At 44.6% G+C, this 23,315-nt stretch overlaps 1 protein-coding gene and 1 long non-coding RNA gene across 3 annotated transcripts in view; one reads left to right on the forward strand and one right to left on the reverse strand.

Moving 5' to 3' along the window:
• The window catches only part of nova2 (NOVA alternative splicing regulator 2), a 65,774-nt gene extending 47,275 nt beyond the window's left edge, over positions 1-18,499 (forward strand). For both annotated transcript variants that reach the window (XM_028418794.1, XM_028418795.1), the window contains one exon: positions 8,972-18,499. In XM_028418794.1, coding sequence (XP_028274595.1) covers positions 8,972-9,994 — 1,023 coding nt within the window. In that variant the 3' untranslated portion in view covers positions 9,995-18,499. The remainder of the gene's footprint in view (positions 1-8,971) is intronic.
• Positions 750-23,051, reverse strand: LOC114444332 (uncharacterized). The gene is made up of 4 exons (XR_003671547.1): positions 23,000-23,051; positions 22,817-22,918; positions 22,038-22,190; positions 750-885 (listed from the first exon to the last, which is right to left on the reverse strand). It is a non-coding gene; the product is annotated as an uncharacterized LOC114444332 (long non-coding RNA).
• Between the last annotated feature and the right edge of the window lie 264 nt (positions 23,052-23,315).

The raw sequence follows: 23,315 nt of genomic DNA on the forward strand, positions 1-23,315 counted from the left end.
CCACCGTGATTTATGAGCTGGAGGGATTCTTTCGCGGGCTCTAATGAGCGCTGACATGACATGTGGACGAGGAGAATTTATTGAAGGGTTTTATTACTTTTATTATTTGGTGTTTGCCTTTGTGTACGCTCTTGTAAAACATCATCAGGCCCCTGTTCGCACCGCGGCACCCTCTAATGTTACAGCAGGTCTGAATTTTAATGCTCATCGTTTGTGAAGAGCAAGTGCTCTCGAAAAAATGACTCATGCATATTGATGCGCAGATTGTAAACAAACAAAAGAACTACTTTAACCTGGTCTCGAAAAAAGTTTCACAGATGGAACAGATGGTATCATATCTGTCATTAAAGCTGACGTTCAGGCTTAAAGTGAGAAAATATAACTTTATTTTAAAGCCTTATTTAGTGTGTTCAGACAGATCTTTTTGGACCTTCGACTGTTTTCCTCATTGTTTGGCTCTTCACTTTATTGTTAAACCCTTTAAGACATGTACATGTAACTCAAATTGAACACATCCAAATGTTTCAGCAGAGTCTTGAAATTGATGATCATAGTCCAGTTGTTGCCATGTCAACCCAGCATCCGCTTTTCAGCAGAAAGTCACATCATCTCACTGTAAAAGGTGACGTTTCAGCAGCTTTTACACTCACAGCTTTTCGTTGTAAATGAATTTTGCAGTGTTTACAGCAGTTTATAGGCAGACGCAGGGAGAGAAGTTTTATATGAGGACGTAGTCATCTCTGCAGGGTTCACCCGGATCATTAGCTGAGAAGTTCGGACATTCAGGAGAGGATGAAGGTGGAGTTGGAATAGAATTGATTAAAGATTTCCCAGGAGTAGTTGGTGAAACTTGAGGTCTCTGTGCCCCTCGTTGCCACGACGACCCTGATGATGAATGATGCATACATTCTTTTTCACATTCTGTCATCATGTTTACCAGAACATAACAAACAAAACTAAAAATTAGCAGCAGCTGTGCAGTTAAATTCTACATATTTTATACATTTGCTCATTTTGGACAAATGTTAATATTCTTTCTGCGTCTGTCAACATCATCCTGTGAATGATGAGGTATTAGGTCACCAGGCAGCGGCTCGTCTCATAAGTTATTCTGAGGTTTTCTGAGGGACTCTTCATCCATAAACCTCCCTGGGTGTTACAGACAGTAAAAGCCAAAGCACTCAGAGAGCCTCCCGTACTGTATTTACGTGTAAAGTAGTGAAAAACCACCTACTTACTGCGTCAGTACTGTATTCATATTGACTGTAAATGCACCCTCTCAGTGCATTATGGGAGTAGGCTGCGTCCCCTGTGAGATCAGCTGTAAATGGCCTGTGGTTTTGTTGTGGTGTTGTTCTATTTTTGTTCCACGCTGGCCTTTAACCAGACCCAAACCTGCTGCAGCAGGTCGCACTGATGGCAGCACTGAAAAGCTTCAGCGTGGGCGTTTCCCTTCTTGATGCCGTTTCCTGCGACCTTTCACCTCCTGCATGGACACCTGTTTCCTACTTCCTGTTATTGCTGCCTTTCGCAGGAAGTTGACCATAAATGTGAGGAAAACGGAGTGGAGTCTGGCTCACTGTGTGTCAGATGATGAAGAGGTGGAGTGTAAGACTCAGAGCTCAGCTTCTGCCAGAAAATGAGTCAGGATCAGAGCTGTGTTGGTTTCGCTGATTGATGAATGAACGAAGACTGATAATAATATTTCTTACTATTTAAAAAAAACTATAGATAAGACCAAATGTGCACGATTGACAGCAACAGTCACGTGCACTGATGGCACATCTGTTGACTTGCGATCAAAGCTTCACAGCATCCTGCTTTATTTCCTTCTTGCGTAACATTTTATCCAATTTTTTCTCCCTGTCGGCCTTCTGATTTGCAGTTTCTGAGTCAGCAGAATAACACACACACACTCGCTCTCAGTCTGAGTCTTATCTGCAGCAAACAGGCATGATTGAGTGTCTGCATTACATTATCTCTGCCATAATTCATATTTTACTGCACTCCACACACATGAACGCCTCCCACACACACACAAAATGAAGCTCAGATGTGATGTCATTTCTTTCACTTCCTGTTATCCTTGCCTTTCATATGTGTGTGTGTGTGTGTGTGTGTGTGTTGGATTTTGAAAAAAATGTGGCAGCTATGAAATAAATTTCTGCCGCAGGAGAGAAGTTTCAGCTGCTTAGGTGGAGGTCTTTTAGTGGTGTTGACCTCCATCACTTCCTGCTCATGACATTTTAATTTGTTTTTTTACATTATCTCTGACTCACTGCAGCATTTGGTACACTGCAGTCTTTTTATCCTTTTACTTTGACACACATTACGAGAGTATTGCTCCAGCAGGATATTTCAGTGTTTAAATAAATAGCTGTTATTGTTTTGTTAGGGACTTTAGTGTGATGTTGTGGCCTGTTCGTGTACACAGAGAGCTTTATTAGTACAGCAAACACAGAGTTACAAAGTGCTTCACATGGAGAAATTAAAGTAATATTCATAGTCACAATAAGATGAGTGAATGAATGAAAAAGGAGACCTGGCACAGATCAGGTTTTTAGGAGAATGCTGGCCTAGGGAGAAAAAAAATCCACAGAATCAGCAGGTCTGAGTGACCGGGGGAAGCTTGTTGCAGAGAGCGGGAGCCAGAACAGTAAATGTGTGATCGTCTTCAGTCCTAGGTTAGATGATCAGAGAGGTCAGGGGTGTGGAGGCAGGAGCTCTGGTGCATATGATCCTGTAATGGATCAGTTATTGAAGGGCAAGAACGGAGGACACTGACACTGGTTCTGGTTGACATTGGTTGCTGTGTTTTGGACCTTTAGGGAGGATCGACTGATACAGGATTAGGTCCATTAAAAGTCCTGGACCGCCTTTCACAACTTTCACTGCTTGAAGTTTGAGGTTGCCAGAGTCATGAGCCCTGCACCACAAATATGCGGCATCTCACATAGCTGTTATGAGTTTTCCTGTGACTCTACAACCACAACTTCACACCTGCTGGGTGCAAAATTATTCAACAGACCTGGTGACAACCTGGAATAATTCTCCTGCTGCTCAAACAGTCCACCTAAATCCGTCTTGTCATGTCACTCATTTACTGTACAGGAAACGAAGGTTACTGTACATTCAACGCTAACTGGAAATATTTGGTTATATAAGATGTAACGATGGAGCCAGAGGAAGTTAAAGGAATAAAAAAGTGATTCACGATCTTATCTGACCTAAAAGCTGCCTGATTTTCTTAGAGGTAATAACGTACAGTAAAATGATACACGGGATCTATGTGCTCATGCTCAGCACGGCAAGTTTAATGCTCTCATAGGAGGGGAATCACTTAAACTGCAGTGTAAAGCCAGCTCTAACTCTTTCCATGTGTGTGTACATTATAGTTTATGTTCATGTGTATTGTTTGCAGAGTAGGAACAAAATGCCACAGGGTCCTCATCATGGAGTCAGAGAGCCCCCAAAAAGTCACAGCGCACAGACACTGTATACGTGTGTGTGTGCATCCTAGTTAACACCGTGTTCCCTCCTCTTCAGTCATTGTAGCATGACTCTTCTGTCATTTTGATATTTTTAACCTGCACGGGGGTTTCTGTGCTCCTGGACGAGCCAGGGAATGGAAGGAAAGATGGAAGGCAAGAGTGATGGAAAAAAAAAAAGAGGGATGAGGGAGTGACAGAGAGCGAGCGAGGTAGAGGTAGAGTAGGAGAGAGAGAGAGAGAGAGCAAGGCAACTAAGCCGGTGGATCAGTAGGAGGCAGATTAAGCTAAAGTCCCTGCTTAAGACTTCAAAGTTCAAACTCCAGCAGCCTCAACAGTTGTCCCGCTGTCATCCACTCATTTCAGGCAACATGCATGTGCTTTTGATAGGTTTTGCTTGTGAGTCTGTGTGTGTGTGTCTGCGTGTGGATCCATGCCGGTTTTTTGTGTTGTGGTGTAAACACGCAGTGATGAACAGCCTTGTGACCTGAATGGAATGTGACACAAAGAGAAGACGGCTCATCATTACCACCATGACACCTCTAAACCTGACTATTGACCATTCATTTTAGTATGGAACACGCCGGAAATAGCCAGCGTGTAAAAATAAAGGATGAATACGCTCAGATCCGCATGCACACATTTGGATATATGTGGATGTGTTGTGTAGATTTTCACGTCATTTAGATTGCCGCTCTGGTTGTGATGATGCAAAAGCACCATTTTTTGCAGATTTAGTATTTTATAAAATTAGAACACACACACCAGAGGAGGGAATGAGGCCATGAGCAGCAGCCTGCTGGAAGCTGTGTGTTAATATGTCTGCATGTCAAGGTCAAACTCTGACAAACAACCGTAACATGCAGTGTGTGTCGGCGTGTGTCTGGGATTTACTCCCTCACTGGCTATACATATACACACAATGGCCTGACATGTTGGACAGAGGAGGCTGGTTGAAAACTGGGACAACATCAGGACGACTTCAGAGACCAGGGTCCTTTGTCCTCGTGCTCAGAGTCAGGCTGCAGAAGGTTTATTGTCTCAGGGACGACTTTCTAGATGGGAGACGCTGTCTGTTAGCATCATGCTAACAGATGTTACGCTCTCTCATAGATGCTAGTGACAACAGTTACCACAATATATTGAAGAACTTTATGTCAAGATCTGACTGGTTAACCCTTCAAACAGTTGAAGTTTACATCATTTTAGTCACCTCCACCTCCATGGAAACAGCAGAATAATTAAAGCAGAGTGGACTGCAGTGTCTTTGTTTCAGTTCAGAAGGAAAGACAAAACAATATAAATCGTTCTTTGAATATTATTCTTTGCAAATATTGTAATAATAGTGTGTGTTTTAAACCTTACAAGGTGCTGCCAACAGTTTTTCCATCCACAGATGAATTTTTACCGCCAGCTGATTTTAATGAAACGTCATACATTTTAGATTGGAATTGGATATAGATTCTGAAATGCTTCTTCCTCACAAAATGAGCACAAAAATAGTCGTGTCTGTCTCAAAACGGCTGATATGTAAACACTTTTGCTACAAGGTGTGATCACAGCAGTCTGACACTTTTTGTCCTCCATGAGCCTCCTGCAGTGAAACTCTGAACTTGTTCCAAGTCGTCCCTGAATCCAATCAGCTCTCTCTGCTGCTGACATTGATTAGGACTTATCTGCTAAGCCTGCATCCATGCTGAAGTCAACACTTCCCATCCCTGCTCCTTCACACCATTTGCCTGAGTGTATTCATGAACAGGAGATTGGCTTTGACCTTTGACCTCGGTCCAGCAGCTGCATCAACAGGACGTTCAAGTCAGCAGCTGGATGGAAGCCAAAGCTGCCTCTCTTCCGTGGAGAGAACTTTCTCCCAGCAGATATAAAACTCTTTAAATGGAGACACTATAGGGATGAGAAAGTGTGGAAAACTTAACAAAAAGCCTTAAACCCAAGCAGCCGAGAGGAGGAAAAACATGAAAGAGTTGTCACTGTAGGAGAGATTGCCTGCACGCTGCCAACTGTCACATAATCTTCTTTGTGGCAGCTCTGCAGAAAGGTGCTGGGAGCACAGGATTGTGGGAAGGTAGGAGGCTGCCTGGCTGAGTCGGCCATTAGAGCGAATTGAAGTGAATAAAACCAGGGTGAAGCTGATGATTTCATATGAATTTGTGTGTGGGAGTGTGTGTGTTTGACCTTGGAAGAAGAGGTTCGCTTGAACAGAGAAAGAAACGAACAAAGATTGCAGCAAAACATTATGAGGCAGCAGATGAAGAGAGACATTTAAAAAAAGAAAAAAAGCCTGTACATGCGATGGCGGATGTAAAACATCCATAAGTCTGTGAAAATGAGATGGAAGGGAAAGAAAAACGGCAATATGGTGAGACAAAAAACGTGAGGAGCGGGCGGAGGAGGAGCGGAGGCGAGTGGAGAACCTCATTAGCAGAGAATCAGTTGGATATAAAGATGGTAGATGTGATCATTAGCACCAGGAGGGATTCAGACATCTCTATACGCCACTGTTTATCCTCCCACCTCTACACCAACACTCCGAGCGTGTGTGTGTGTGTGTGAATGTTTCGGTGCAGAGGATGAAAGGGTTCATGGGTAAAATCTTTTCAGCTCCTTCAGCAGCTCTCCCGCTGCTTGTCACTTATTTATTTTCACCACCGCCCCGCTCATCCCTGCACGGCAAAACAACCGTCCACAAAGCAGGACGGAACGCGTTCTGCTGAAAATTAGACGTCTGAATTAATCTTGTGTTTTTTTTGGCTAGTGGTTAATCTGATGCAGATCATAATAACTTCAGAAATGTGCAACAAAACAACACACAGGGTTTGTTTGCTGGATGGCAGCATTTGTTAAAAATGTGCTTTTTTCCTGTGGCTGACAGAGATCAACAGTGCAGTTAGTTACCTTTTATTCTTCATCTCCAATTTACAGCATCATCCTCAGGTGAAACTATGAGGGAAGTATGATGTGGTTGTTACAGAGGATTTAACCCCTTCTGCAGGGGTTAGAGTCAGAATGCTCCACATTATCCCACCTGTATTGAACAGCTGCATCTACTACTGGGCTTCTTTAGCAGGTTGGGTTTAAACTGTGTCCATAGCAACAGTCTGTTCTGCAAAATCTTCCCCAGCATGCCGCATTCAGCACAGCTGTAGAATCATTTATGTTAAAGCTGGAATAATGTACATTATAATTATATTTTTAATCATATTGGTCGAGTAATGTTAATCAGAGGGAGTTTGGTGATTGGTGATTAGTCACCACATCCTCTGCCTCCTTCAGTAGTGAAGTCGGTTTGTAGAAAATCCCCAAAGCTGGGACAGAACACAGGCTCAGCCTCTGCAGCGTTCACACTCTGTTAGCACTTTGCTCCTCTCATTAATCTACACAGGACAGCAGATTGTAGCAGAGCCTCTGACAGCAGCAGGGCTTAAACAGGCATGTTGAAGGAGGCTGGCTGCGTATGTGCCTCACAGTAACAACTCGCTGATCAATAGAAACGGACCACAAACTTCCATTCACGGTGAGAGCAAAGCTGAACCAAGAGAATCACACCTGTTAATCCCACAGAGAGAGACAGAGACGCCTCGCAAACAAACACTCTCAGGGGGAAGATAATTCTCTGATGTTCAGCCTGCAAATGTGACGCTGTCTGCAGAGTTGAGTTCCCTCTGGTTATCGGCTCCCTCCTTGCATGCCTCTTACTAATTTTCTATTTCTATGTAAATTCATCTCCCGCCTCACGGAGAGCTGCAGTGCAGAGGATGAGCCATGCGACGTGGCGTGGCAGCGAACCTCTGTTTGCAGGCTGTCTAAAACTGCAGCAAACAGTGAAGAGGCAGCTGAGACGCGCAAATACTTGGAGTAGCTCCTAATTGATCCTTTTCTTTTTTGAAGAAAACGAAAATCTTTTATCCCAGTTTGTTGAAGCGCTCACCCCCTCCATCCTCTGTCTTTTTTTCATTTTAGTCCTCCCTTATTCATCAAGGCCGACTCTCTCTTTCCCCTCTTCATTTCTCAGCAAAGAAAGAGCTCAGTGCTAAGAGGAGAGAGCAGGACGCTCGTAAACACACCCTCATTTATCTGCTAGCAGACGTCCGCAGCATGTGCCGCATGTGTCTTTGTTTTGTTGTTTACATTGCCGAGCAAAGTAACATGTTTTGTAGCAACAAGTTGCAGCAGAGGGCTTTTGTGTTGTTGTTGTTGAATGCTAACAGAGCCTCACACCTTCCCTCCGTCTGCTTCCATTCAGCAAACGGAGGTCAGTGCTGCAGCAGAGTGCGATGCATCACTCACCGCCTACGTCAGCCCAGCAAACAGCCAACACTTCGCATGGAGCTGCCTCAGTCAGGCAGAATGTCAAACTGGAGGCAGTCTGGTTTGGTTGTTTCAGGACAAAATCTGCAGTCTATCAGGCTGATTTGACATTTGAAAAAGTTTTCATCATTAATATGTAAATATGTGAATGTAAACAAACAGCACATGCCTCCTAGAATTACAGATATTCCATGTTGTTGTTTAGTCCTGCACTAAAAGAAGCAGCCTGAGTGCGCTGTGTTCCTGTCCTGCCCATCAGAATTATCCTCAAACAACATGAAGGAAACATTTTACAGACTAAATATCAAATATATTTAATATAAAAATGGAGAGATGAATCAATGAGCCTAATAATAAAAAGCATCATTAGTTGCACCATAGTTACATTAGAGTCTCTTTGGTTTAATGGCCTCCTGTAGATTAGGAGTGTACCATGGATCAATACTCCGATAGCTGTAATAAAGTGCCTCATGTTCGTTCACTGATGTTCTGTCTGATGAGCGGCAGAGTAACAATACATCATCTCTATGTACAAATGAAATGTACTGCAGTGTGTGTGTGTGTGTGTGTCACTCCCTTTCACTACCCTTTAAATGCTGTAGCTGTGTTTCCACGGCAACGCTGACCCCTGGGAGTCAATGTTATTTTTTTTCACACAAGTAGCCTCTTTTGAATTCCTCTCTCTCTCTCTCCCTCCCTCCCTCCCACTCTGTTTACCTCTCTCTACCTCTCTTTACCTCGTCTCCTTTTTTCTTTGCTCTTCTTTCTCTGCAACACAATAGAAAGAAAAAACACACTTGCATCTATATTGTTGAATGTCTGTGTTTTTCTCCTTCAAGACATCATTAGACTCTTTTAACAGACACTCTGTATTCAGACAGGGTTCAGTCTCAGTGTGTGTCTCTCCTTCTCTAGGACACCTTCAAAACACAGGATCTGTCAAACTGCTCTGAAGCACCGGTCTGAATGATGCTGCTTCAGTTTCTGTGTTTTGATATCAAGAGTGGTCTTTATCGTGTAGTTTAGGTGTGACTTTGTCCATGTTCACTTCGTCTGCTTGTTAATTAGCCAAACACAAAGGAACACAGACTGTCAGGGCTGATGCACTTTGAAACATCTGTCTGAGTATGAACCCGTTTCTTCTGTTCTTCTTCCAGGCCAAGCTGATCGTCCCCAACAGCACGGCGGGGCTGATCATCGGTAAAGGCGGAGCCACAGTCAAGGCAGTGATGGAACAGTCCGGTGCGTGGGTGCAGCTATCCCAAAAGCCAGAGGGCATCAACCTGCAGGAGCGCGTGGTCACCATCAGCGGCGAGCCCGAGCAGAACAGGAAAGCAGTGGAGATCATCGTCCAGAAGATCCAGGAGGACCCACAGAGCTCCTCCTGCCTCAACATCTCCTACTCCAATGTCACAGGGCCCGTGGCCAACTCCAACCCCACCGGCTCTCCGTACGCCAACTCCACCGAGGTGATGCCGGCCGCGGCAGCCGCCGCAGCAGCTACGGCTTCGTCTCTGCTCGGCCAGGCTGGCCTGGCTGGGGTTGGAGCCTTCCCAACCACCATGTCCAGCCTCTCAGGCAACGACCTGCTCGCCATCACCTCCGCCCTCAACACTCTGGCCAGCTACGGCTACAACACCAACTCTCTGGGCCTGGGGCTGAACCCTGCTGCCGCCTCAGGAGTCTTAGCCGCAGTAGCAGCTAACGCCAACCCTGCAGCAGCCGCCGCAGCTAATTTGTTAGCATCCTACGCCAGCGATGCATCCACCAGCGCAGCTCACCCTGCAGCCAGTCTCGGAGGCTTCTCTCTGGGATCCCTAGCTGCAGCCACAGGGGCCACCAACGGTTACTTAAGCGCCGCATCACCACTGGTGGCGTCATCTCTATTGGCCACAGAGAAGCTAGCAGAAGGAGCAAAGGAAGTGGTCGAGATCGCTGTGCCAGAAAACCTTGTGGGAGCCATCTTGGGAAAAGGAGGGAAGACGCTAGTGGAGTACCAGGAGTTGACCGGCGCCAGGATCCAGATCTCCAAGAAGGGCGAGTTCATCCCCGGAACTCGGAACAGGAAGGTGACCATCACGGGTTCCCAGGCCGCCACGCAGGCTGCACAGTACCTGATCAGCCAGCGAATCACCTACGAGCAGGGGGTACGTGCCACCAACCCACAGAAGGTGGGCTAAACCTGACAGCCAATAAGAAACGAGGAGGAAAAGAGGAAAAAGAAAAAGAGTGGGGGCTTGGGGGAGGAGTTTAAAAAAAAAAAGAGAGAACGGAAAAAAGGAGAGGAGAGCAAGAATGTCGGAAGGAATCGTTTGCGCCGTTTTCTTCTGCGTGTTTTCAGTATTCTCTATTAAAAAAAAAAAAAATTTGACGCAAAGCAAAAATGTGCTGAGAAGACGAGGAGGGAGAGGAGCGAGTTATTACGCTGAAAAACCAAGAAAAAAATGTGTAAAATGTAAATAAGGTTTTATTACTTAACGTCTTGACCTTTCGGGATTTTTTATTGTTTTGTTTCATTGTTTTTTGTTTGGTTTTGTTTAGTAAATTAAGCTGTCTGTTTGTTTGTGTAATTGTGTGGACAGAGCTGAATGCCATGTAGACAGGCCGACTGCCTGGGAGGCCATACAGGAAGTGGGGGGGGGGGGGGAGGAAGGGGAAGGGTATGATGGGCACGGTGGAGAGGGGGGGGGGGGTTGACGTTTTACAGGGTACAACCAACCCTCCACCGCCCTCCCTCATCGAAGCAGCCCTGCTCCCTCCCTCCCTCCCCCCCTGCAGCCCACACCGTCACCCTCCAGTAGGGTTTTTGTTTTTCTTATAGGAGATTTGCCCCAAAGCCCCCCCCCCTCGCCCCACCTCCCCCCCAAAAATGCCCCTCTCACTACTTGCCCCAAAGCCCCTCCCCCCTTTTTACAAGGGTTTTATAATGAGCAAGACTGCAAACCTGTGTGTGCGCGAGAAGAAACGTCCTCGACTCCTCACACCACCTTCTCCTCCCTCCCCTGCGGATGCTGTCACCTCCCTCCTCCTCCTCCTCCTCCCCGTCTTTTTTGGGGTTGGGGGTGGGGGGGGGGGGAGTGTGGGGGTGAAATCGAGGAGCGATGTTGCATGATGGTGCATGGAGGGAGAATCGGCCGGGCGTTTCTTCATTCGCACACACACACACACACACACACACACACACACACCCATGTTATACCCTGTGATGCATCCCCACAAGCAGTGCAGCACCGCGGGGGTGCTACAGCACGTAGCGCCCCCCCGACAATGCGGCTCTAGTGTTTGAGATAGAATGCCGAGGCGCACGCTGATGACCTCACGTAGTGCGAGACCTAGAAACGACGAGAGTGATACTGTGCAAGCTGCGGCAAACACACACAGGATCTATTTTTGCAGTCTGCTGTGATAATTCTATTAATGATACTGTCATGATTATTACTATAGGAGTCATCACCATCGTCATTATTTATTAATGAGTTCACCCATTTAAAGCTCAGTTGTTTTTGTTTTTTTTTTGTTTTTTTTTAATCTGTGAATTCAGGTTGACATGAATGTAAATGAGACTATTTTTGATTTGAATCTTTGGTTTTTAATTTAAGATGAATAGTAATGTCACATAGTGTAATATATGTCTTATTTAAGTCCAGTGAGAAAGCCGCCCCAGGCATTAAGATCGTTACAGTTATATATCCAGTCAAAAAGCAGAACAGGGAACGCACACACACACTAAATACACAACATAATGATGCCATATTTGGTGCTAGAAAAGGGAATTCACCATATCTATGATGCAGACTGCAGTAAGACTTCTAGATTAGCACTCACACCACAGGCTGCAGTGCAGCTGTATTAACCCGGTTTAACGCTTGGCTATCCTAACTCATGCTGCAAAGTATCACTGCTGTTTATATCTGTAGTAAAAAAACGCCCTGTTGTTACAAACTGAACTGAATGATTTAGCTGACCTGCTGCTGCTGCTCAGCCTGTGGTCTTCCAAACCCTTTAGATTAATCCAAACCACAGACTAGATCAAGCGAGAGCACTTAGGACTAACAACCATACTACTGAGAAATGCAAAACATGGAGTTACAGGAAACACTGAAACATGACGAGAGGGAGAGGGAGAGGGGGGGGGGGCGTCGTTAAGTCTGGGGTCCAGTGCTGACTCTGCCAGCCTCGCTCGTAGATTTGCTGTTTTAGGGCAGCGTGCGTATCAGTGCAGGAGATAAAACGGCCTCGCTGAGTTCTGCCGTCGAGGTAAAAGGGCAGAGGAAAGATTCTCAACATACGTCCAGGGAGCTGAGCTCATCTCTGCCTCTGGCTGACTGCGGGTCTCCCTTGGCAACAGGTTTACTGCCAGCTGTAGACCCTCGAGGCTGCTGAAGATGCTGTTGTTTTTGTTTGTTTGTTTGTTTGTGTCGTGTTTTTGTTTGTTTTTTAACAATCGGAGTACACTGATTATTTTTTTTTTTGTCTTAATGCACTGTGAAGTGAGGGACCTATGAGGTCAGGGATGTGTGCTGCAGATGGCTTCGTGATTGGATGGTTTTTTTTGTATGGCAGGGAAAAAAAAATCACACATATATGAAATATATGTAGAATGCATATGAAGAACTTGAGCAGAAATGCACGTCATATCTGGAATTTTAAAAGGAGGAGAAAGAGACTAGGTCGATGAAGAGGATCAATCAATTGAGGTCACGAGTTGAGATCAATTAGATTCTGCTTATGTGTAATGTTGCTGAAGTGTTTTGTACTCAGAGGGCGGGACGTTGGGGGAGTGTTAGGTGTCCAGTAGCAGATTAAAGAGACTGGAACAAATTCTAAAGTCAATGCTCCATCAGCAGCTGTGTCTTTTTCATACGCAGTATGAACTGCACATCCAAAAAAACAGGAATGTAAAATGCCACAAAAAAAAAAAAATGAGGAGGGGGTGCATTTGATTTATTCACCTGAACAGGTGAGGGGGAGGGAACACCTCTTAAGATAATGATAATTCTTTTGAAACCAATCCGACCCGAAATCCTGCACTGTGCTAGTGAACGTGTCACTCTCTGTTGGAGCGCCAGTGAGGGTTTATCTCCACCGCTTGGTAAGGAGGCTTCTTTACTCCCCATCTAACACCATATCCACACTCTCCTCACCCTCTCACCCGTCCTCAGTTTTTTCCCAGCGCACTCCCATCCCGACACCCCCCTTCTCCTCCTCCTCCTCCTCCTCCTCCTCCAACCACATCGCTCCATGGGTGACTATATGTCTGGTGTTACGATCAATGCATGTCTGCTGCTTGCCCCGACAAACGCCACAGATCCAGACGACCGTCAGGGGGACAAAAAAAAAAAGAAAAGTCAGGAAGTGAGCCGGCAGGGCGCAGTGCACTACTCTGTAGTTTGGATCATTGTATTTGGAACATTAAACACACACACACACAGTGAGGGAAGGGTTTCTCATGCGCAGGGTTTGACTGGATGTTATGAACTGCAGGAAGGTGCGGTGTCTTTTTCCACTGGTGAACGGTGCTGTGCTGCTTTTTCCTTTGGACTTACTGCCACATTTTGAGCAGGTAGACTACTGACTGATTTATATTTATTCAGCTAAAATGGCAAACAATAATAACGTGCTGCTTTTCTATGATTGTATGAATATTGATGATGAAGAACGTCCTTTCTTCTCTCTTGTCGCTTGCAGCACAGCGTGTTTCCAGTGGAACATCTGCACTAGAGTTCCTGATGTAGGTGCCAGTTCTTTCTCATCTCATCATTTAAACCTTAGATTATTTTGATTTTATTTTATATATATATATATATACATATATATACACGGCGGCCAATCTGTTTATTTGTCTTAATGTTAGGGAGATTTAAAAAAAATAATGTGACAAGTACTGGAAGCAATACATGTAGTGGCATGTGGTCGTGTCGTCCTGTCCCTTATCCTCTGTCTGCAGTAGGAGCTCTCTGGATTTACCTGTAGGATAGGTTTACATGAGTTTTTAATTTGTGGACAATGCTGCTATTCAATAATAACTTTAACAAAAAAAAAGTACAAGGTTAAAACATATCGAAATCTGTCCTTTCAGCTGGAGAGGCAGGTGGCAGTGTAACACACGCTCTGTTATAAGCTGACCATAAGTTCATAATAGTGTAATTCTAACCTGAAGAAGTGAAACCTGTGCCAAAATAAGTTGTACATGTATTGATTTAAACCACATTAGGTAAGAGGAGACATACTTTTATATTAAGAAAAAAAATGTGAAAAGTGCCAAATGAACCGTATTTATAATAATTAAACAGGAGGGGGAGTCGTTTCTAAGTAGACTAACGGACAAAGCGCCTCAGTATCGCAGTTTGTTTAAGCCCTCTCTGTTCCTGCCACAAGCGGAGGGACCGCCGCCATGTGTGTTAGCCAAGTGTTAGCCAGTCCTCTGGGAGCTCCGCGTCCCAGAATGCAACAGCACTATGACTCTGGGGCTAGAAGAATCAATATATAGGTTAGCATAATGATGCTAAACGAAAAGAAATGTGACTAGATAGCATTCTTAACTACAGCCTTTTATAGTTACGATGAAAATGTATTTTGTGGAAATAGATGTTATCTTTTTTGCACGTCAATATTGCATGATATCAAAGTGAAGCGTGGACAACAAAAAAAAAACAAAGAAAAAGGAGAAAAAAAAAAATCGCAGAAACAAAAAAAAGAACCGAAAACAACAAAAAAAAAATTAGGCAGTATGTGTCGTTCATTTTTCCGAGATGAATCTTTGCATGCTGATAAGGGTAGAGCATTCTGATTGTTTTACATGCGTTTACTTTTTTGATTTTGATCCGCCTGCTGCAGGGGAACAAAAAAGCGTTTGAGTATTCTAAGTCGTCTAAACCTTCCTCAGAGAGGGATACGAACAAAACTCTCGGAACAAACCTAAGACTATTTTACTACCTGTTGTTGTTGAGCGAGCTTGGATTAAAAACATAATCAGGATTACATTACAAACAGAGACTGGGATTGTCCATGAATGTACTCACCTCTCCATATCACTCTTCTGACCACTGCGTGCAGTAGAGGCTTACATGTGTTTGCGTGTGTTTTTGTACTTAACATGACTAACCCCGCCCCCCCCCCGCCGCCGCTCCCCGTGTGGAGCCCTCAGTTTAACTCTGTTGTCTGTCCTTTGTTTGTTTTCTTTAACCCCCCACGCTCTGAGCTCCGGCTTGTCTTGTTGTTGATATGCACCTTATATTGACCTCTAATATGACGTGGAGCATTTGTGGCCCCGCCCACTATGTGTGTGTGTGTGTGTGTGGGAGATTCATAAACAGAGAGAGAGAGAGAGAGAGAGAGAGCTACAAATCTACACACACACACACTAGTTTGTGTGTCTCCCTGCAGAATTTGGAACAGATTGTGTTTTCGCTCCCTTAATATGCGATCCAAGGCTCTGATCTGATGGGAGAACACAGCACTGAACATTGCCAGTGTGTTTTCAAAGTGTCAACCTGATCCTCACCCCCTCACCCCTCTCTCTCTCTCTCTCTCTCTCTCTCTCTCTCTCTCAGTTCAGGTTAATTAGATGCTTTATTGGCTTCATTTTTTTTTTTTGGACAAAGTCTCCTCTAGAGAGAGTGTTTTCAGAGCGGCCATGACGGCTGAGGCCCGTCCCCTTCTTGCTCCTGTAGTTTGCACTAAACTTCCTGCTGTTACTGTGCATGGCAGGCCGAGCTGAGGTGGGGGGGGGGTGCGTGTGCGACACTACTGTAGATGTGTAGCCTTACTGTAGGTGTTCCTCCTGCGTTGTATTTAGACGTGCATGCTCCTCCCCCTCTCTCTCTCTCTCTCTCTCTCTCTCCCCCTGTCTGCTTTAGGCCAGCTCCGTGCTCGTGGTGTGTCTTTGTTGCGACGTAGCAGCTAACCATGTTTTATTTGACTGTGATGTGTAGAGGAATGCTAACTTTACTCCGGTGACCTCATCGCTTCTCAGTGGGTGTGTGGCTCTCTGACATCAGATCTGCCCTCCCTCCCCCCCCCCCTGCCACCGCCACCGCCACCACTCCACCTACCTCCTACCAAACCCACCCTCACCCACACCCACCACTGACCCCCCACCTCTTCAGACATATTATGGGACCCCCACTCTCACCCCTCTTCTTCTTCTTCCTCCCCTCCTCCTGAACTCGGGCCCCATTGAAACACCAGCAACTGTAGACTGCATTTGTCATATCACTGTTTTTCTGTTCCTCCTTCTTCTCTGTTTTTTTCCTGGTTTATGATTTGTACTGTATGCTCTAACCCAAACCAGTTTTAACAAAATGCCATTTCTGTGTAGCCTGTTTACCCCTCCACACACACACACACACACACACACTCCTCCATGCCCTCTTTTTTGCACTTTTCACTGCCCACTCCTCCTCCACGCTTTCCTCCTCCGCCTCCCGCGAGTCTCTTCTCTCGAGTGCCAAAATAGAACAGAGAGGAAAACAAACTTTAAAAAAAAAAAAAAAAAAAGACAACAACAACAACCATTCCAAGCGTTTCTTTGAGTTGTTCTTGTGTGTCGGACATTCATCCTGGAAGCACCCATGAAGCCAGCATGCTCCGCCCTCATAACATGATGTCGCTCATGACGCCTCAACTGAACAGCACCTTGCCCCCCACCACCACCACCACCACCTCCTCCTCCTCCTCCTCCTCCTTCTCCTCCTCCTCCTCCTCCTCACCACCCCCCACAGAGCTAAACCCGACAAGGATTAACCCTTCTGCAGGTTGGCTACCTACCTACTGTCCTGCCTCTCAACCTACCTAAAACAAAACAAGCCCTGCCGCTCATGCCAGCTGCTTTCCTAATTCTGTCATTTCTTCAGCCTGTGGGACTTCATTGATTGTGTGCCATAGTGTTGGGGGCACCTTTCACTCTCCTCACCTCCTCTCTCTCTCTCTGTACCCACCCTTCTCTCTCTCTCTCTCTCTCTGTAAACCCGCTCTCGCTCCATTTGATTTTTCTCAATGGGGAAAGATTCAAAAACTCCATTTTCTAATGATGATTTTTTTTGTTGTTGTTTAACATCCAAACCACGCACACCGACACATGCACCGCCCCCCGTGCAGTGGTGTGGGGAGTGTTTACGCACCGTCAGCTGCGCAGCCATCCTCTGTCTTCTTGAACTTTTTGAACTTTCACACCCTCATGAACTTTATTGACCTTCTTCCTCCTCCTCTTCCTCCTCCCTACCCCCCCCTCCCCTTTACCCCCGCCCCTTCTGTGTTCATCCAACTGTTTGGACGATAACTCTCCATTCCATCCCCAAAAACCTCTCTGAGACTGTGCAATGCTAGCTGATATGATTGGATTTTTTTTGTTTGTTTGTTTGTTGCTCATCATTGGGGACAGTTCTCTGAGACATAAATCCAAAAAAAAAAAAATGAACAAAAAAAAAATAACTGAAAAAAAATGCAGACAAACAAAAAAAGGATAAAACACTAAAACAACTGTTTCTCCACAATTTCATTTTTTTCTCTCTCATTGTAAATATTTTTGTCAGATTTTTTTTTTTGCCAAGCTGTAAAGAGAGAAGTGTTGAGCAGAAAGGGGCCGGCAGCATAAAGAGAGGAAAGGTGGAGGCGGTCAGACGATCATCCTCATCCTCCGTATCCGATAGTTAAGTCTGCCTGTATAATCGGCTATGCTAGTTCTACTGTGTTAACCTGTGCTGTTGTTCTTAGTGTTGATTAACCTACTGTATTCGCTGTTTAGCTTTCATGTTGGCTTAGCTTTAGATATCTGTGCTCATCAAATGATAATACAAACATTGAGAAGTAGTCCAAGCCTCTCTCAGTGGATCGGCTTGTTTTATTCGTACATTCGTTGATGTTTTCCTGACAGTGACTTGTTAGTGGCACTAGTATCTTTTTTATCATCAAGCCATAGTTATTAAAAAATGCTTGGTCGTGTTAGAGACATATCATCGTGGTTAAGCGGCTCGACTTGGCTCCTCCAGCTTGGAAAAACCAGGAAGACAACAACAAAAAAATAAATAAAAAATAATCAAACGAAGCTCCTCCTCCTTCTGGGTGACAACACGAGCTGCTAACTTTTGTGCAATACAGTCCTAGTTTACATAGAAGGATAGTTTTTGGAGCCTCTGCGGGCGCCGCTCAGCCATCCTGCCGCCTGCAGAACCAGACTCATATCTCCACATTTCGCCTCTTATTACATCGGAGACATGTTGAAAGTATTAACGTGAGATTAGACGCCACCATTTCATCGCATTGCTCTGAGCTCCACTCTTGATTTATGCTGCCTGCCCCATCGCCCTGAGAACACCACATGAGCTATTTATTTCTCAGACTATTATTATTATTATTATTATACTATTAAGAAATAACAACGCAACAAGAAAAAAAAGGGAACGACTGGAAAAAGGTGAATTAATATTATTGTTTTGTTTTTATTTTTAGTATTTTAGTGGTTGCTTTTAACAACATTCATTAACTGACTTAAAGATTATTGAATATTTAATGTAATTGTAGCATTGTGTTTGTAAAGAGAAAAAAACCTAGTGAGTTGTGTTTCTTGACTTGTGGATTACCAGTGAAGTGGGCAATCTAGTGCTAATATATATGAGGTCTTTTTTTAAGGATTCTTATTTTGCGACAGCAAACAGCAGTCATTATAAATGTTCATTTTAGCATCACCTGTCTTCCGTTGTCTTATTCTTCACCTTCCACCACACTCTGCATCATCACAGTAACACATCGCAAGTCTGGGGGTGGGACCGTGTGTGTGTGTGTGTGTGAGAGAGAGAGAGAGAACACGTGTGTGTGTGCAATGTGTGTGTCTATGCAAAATGTGTGTGTAAGTGTGGCTGTGTGACAGGTGTGTGAGTGCATGTCTGTCTCTGTGTGTGTGTGTTGGGTCTGTGAGGGCGGGGTTCGGGGTGGGTGTTCTGTCCAGTGTCCACCAAAAGCTAAAACCTGTCAGGCTTCCATACTTCCTGATGGAACCTCCTGACGTTATAGCTGCAAACCCTCATCATGTGATCTGACTCAACTCGACTGTCCATAACCCCCTTCAGTCACCTGACCAACCAAATCAACCAATCACTGTCCACCACTACCGCCTTCCCCTGCGCCATCCTTTTTGCTGCACACCACGTCAGCCCCATGTGATGTTCTCCATCAGTAACATACTACTGTCACAATCTACTGTTACATGCTGACAGATCTGGGGATAAATACGTAGAATTAGAATTCGTTTCTGGTGTTTTCACCTTTGACAAAACTCTCCTTTAAAAAAAAAAAAGTGTGCCTGGTGTCGATTAAAGGGTCAGTCCGGCTAAATTAAAGGTTTGGAGAAGTCTGTCTCAATCGTTTCTGCACCAACGCTGCGGAGGTGACTGGAGTAAGTTTGTGGTGGTGCTCACAGCCATGAAATTTTGCATTTTAAACTAATCGACAGAAACCTTTCTTTAAAGGAAACTGTGTCCCTGTTGCTCTGGGTGAACCTCTGACTTCACTGAGGACGGGTTTTATTGGGACTATTTTTCCTGTCGAAAGCAGACGTAGTTGTTGTGCAACAAAAAACTAAAATCGCATTTCTGCGGGGACGGTGACAGAAATCCCTGAGACGGACAAAATATGTTCCAATTTTAGACGAACTGACCCTTTAATCTGCAACAAGGCGCACCTGAAGCCATTTTCAAAATTCAGGTAAAAAAAATAAAACCATTTTTTTTTCCCCAGAGCTGCATATTACATTCTACTGTTCATACTACTGTACGTGCTGCATTACTACCTTACCAGGTCAGAATCCACCTTAACCTGTCTCCATGCCAACCACAGAGGAGCCAGTTGCATGGCAACCGGCTTCCGCACCACAACAAAACCAACCAACCTACCAACCAGCCATCTTCCTCAACTGACGAGGCCACGCCCACCTGACTATGATCTGCTCCATAGAAGAAGAGATAGAGGAAGAGAGAGGGAGAGAGAGAGAGGGAGGATAGGAAGAAGGGATGACAGATGAAAGAGACGTAGTTGTGATTCTCAGGGTGTCTTATATAGATCTACTGTTTTAGTCTGTTCTCCAGTCTCTCACTGGTGTCCTGTTGCCCCTAACTGAGCCCAAAGACGATCATGTCCTCCTATGATAAATTCTTTGTATTTCCTTGACTGATTGACTACTGACCAATTCCTCTCGATCAGTTGATTGATAGTATTGATTGACCAATTCTCTTGAGAGATGCTATACGCAGCCAGCTGAACGGAGCTCGGCACTGTAACTAATGTTTACAACCCAAATGAGACCAACAACGCTGTTGAAAGAATGTCTAGGACTTAAAAAAAAAAAGAAAAGAAAAAAGAGACAAATCTCTGAAGAGTACTTATTTCTAAATGATGGAACTTTTCGCTTACTTTCTATGTGACATGAGGTAATGTAATTTTTTTCAGTCGTTGCATGTGACTATTTTTATTTGCAATGAAACTGTTAGAATGGATGGTACATTTGTGACGTCAGTGCAACGTTGAGACGCTTCCGAAATCAGTCGGCGTCTAATACCAGTGTTTTCATGTCGCCGTGCGGAGTGCTTATGGACCAATGAATGCTAAATGTGTGACCATACAAAGCTGTAAAGGTTTTGTTTATTTGTACATGGTTATGGGTAAAATAAACCATTGAAGCAAATTAACATTCTTTAGTCTTAAGGAGTAAAGCCGTCACACATTTGTTTTGTAAATGCAAGTAGCTGCACTGTTATGAGGTAAGTTTAAAATCCAACATGGCGCAGCCTGGCTCCGTTCAAAGGGGCTTTGACGTAGTCGGGTTAGAGAAGGTTGAAGGATTACAGGGTTTGATCCACTCTCACACATCACTGTCCTCCCTTCGACTGGCATCACAATCGAGAAGGGACGGGGCTTAAGCTCTCTGACATATCCATCTACCCACAATCCTCCTGTGCACCAGAGTCATCCAATCAGCCAACACCTGCATCCACCATGATTCCACCAACCAGCCAATCAGCTCCTGTGACCTCAGGCCAGCTCGGCTCCGCCCTCTCCATGCCATCGGCTAAGCGGCTAAAGTGGCTTTTTGAGCTGTTGTTGCAAAAGCCCCCTGGGAAATGGAGTCACACAATTCACAGCATGGTCCGACCAACCTCCTGTCACTCTCCTCCCACACGCACACACACACCTTTCCTTCCTCCATACATACGCCACTAAAGAAGTTCCTCCGGCTTCCAGCAAGAAGGTCACGGCATTCTGTGGTGTTTCTAGTCTTTGCACTCTCCTGAAGACAAAAGTTTGGTCCTTTCCAGGCAGCTAAACATAGATTCTATAGAGCCGAGTATCAATGCACACACACACACACACACTGCACAGTGTTTGGAAGGACAATATTTATGTGTACGCAAACCACCAGAGGAGTTTTACACACAGTGTTGTGGAGGTTTGTTTTCATGTGCTGGAGGCTGAACTGCAGTGAGAGCAACAATAATCTCATTGGTGGATTTAAACCTCCGTCACAGAGCGAAGCAGCAGCATGCAGCTCTGCTGAGGGAAAGAAAATCGTCAATCGTTCTGATTGACAGCGATGCAACCTGTCACTGCAAAAGTGCAGAAATCTGTAGCACACCTTCAGCCTGACTCTGCCCCCCGAAGAGAAGCTCTGATCTGCCCTCTGTGCTCTCTTCTCTATATTTACACTTCAACAACAACTACACAACTCATTCAGACACACATCTCAACGTCAGGACTCCACATTGATTGTAGAAGCAGAACCAAATTCCCTGTGTCCTCCCTCACTGAGTTATAGATTGATCGCCCATCAATCATTCAGGCCAGAAACAATGAAGAAGTACAGTCGCAGAAAAGAGCCGCACAGATGCAAGAAGCCCGACAAAAGATGGATGTTAACACAAACTGATGCTCTGTCTCCACGGAGAAAATGACCAGTTTACATCAGTCGACATTGGATGAACTGTATTAGTGCTTGATGTTCTGTAGTAATGATTAAAGGTTTTAACTTGATTACACATGAAAGTAAGCAGCTTCAGCAGCAGCAGGGTGTTTATAATATTTAAGAATGTATTTAAATTATTATAAACAAATTCTGGAGATGGGTAAATTAATTAATTCAACCACAGAGTTGTAAAATATTATTTCTAATTTGAACATTACAATTTTAAGAAACAACACAAACAAACTGTCCATAAATTAAACTGTCAGACTCACTTTTGAACATACTTCACGATGTTTGTTCCAGTGGCTCAGCCTCTCGTCACATGTTGTCTGTCTGAGCAGCACCTTTGTTCGGCCTCTTGGTTCCGTCAGGCATGATGGTTGCTGTCGTCACATCCTTCAGTCACCTCCTCCTCCTCCTGTGTCCTTGTAAATCAAACACCATCACAGCTTAGTGCATGTATTCGATACTTACTGCTGAAGTTTTAGGCTGTGACCCGTACAAAACCAAATATTAACCTCAAAAGTTTGATCTTACTATTAGCCACTATCCAAAATGATTATGTAATTATTATGTAATTATTGATCTAAAAACACCAAATGAAGAAAAAAAAACACTTTTATATATAAAGCTACTGCAGTGCACACACACATTATACAGCTAGCCTAGCCTACAAGCAGTGGATGAGAGTTAGCTGCATTAACTGGCTGTGTCACAATAATTCCTATATTAACCATTTCAGTAGAGATGTATTTGTAATTGAACTCATCTATCCAGCTGGCTGCTGTTCCTCTTCACACACACACCCACTAAATTTGGATTGGTTTAATAAGTGGGAAGGGGCGGAGCCTTCACTCCTTAGCGTGGACAGAAATCGCCAAGCTAAATGTTTCAAGTAACTACAACGTGAAGATAAGCGTCGTTCACTAGCTTACACTTATTGTGACTAGCTTCTGTTGTCAGGCTTCTTGCATTTGTGTAGCTGTAGAAAAATAAGGTTTAAAAAATACCAGAATTACCCTTAAAATCAGGTCAACAGAGACTCACTCACTCCAACACTGAATCCTGAAACTGAAGGACATGAGCGATCCTTCTGCCCGGTTTAGTTGTGTTGACAGTCAGCCTGCGTCTTCAGGCCGATCTTCAGACTCCTCTGTCAAAACAAAACAAGAATTAGAGGGTGAAATCACAGGCGAGCTCATAACTGGTCTGAACCAGTCTCAGCTAAACTAACCTTCCTCTTGACGTGAGTCTTCATTATAGAACCAATAAGATTGTTTCCAGCTCCACAGCAGCTCCTCCTCCTCCTCCTCCACCTCCTCCAATGAGCGCTCCCCACCTGTTAGCATCACAGAAGAAGACTTTCTTAAAGGTTACTGTCAGTGTGTTCTCCCCATCTGAACAATGGTCTGAGATACTGGGCTGTAGTCCAGTGGGGTGATGACCAATACTGTGCCTTAGATCAGCTCCCAGAGGTGTGCTAGGCTGTGTCAGAACCACAGAGGCCTCTGAGGAAGCAGGAGGTAAGTTTGAGAGCGGTCACAATCTGA

The sequence above is a fragment of the Parambassis ranga genome, chromosome 13 (assembly GCF_900634625.1).
Source record: "Parambassis ranga chromosome 13, fParRan2.1, whole genome shotgun sequence".
NCBI lineage: Eukaryota > Metazoa > Chordata > Actinopteri > Ambassidae > Parambassis > Parambassis ranga.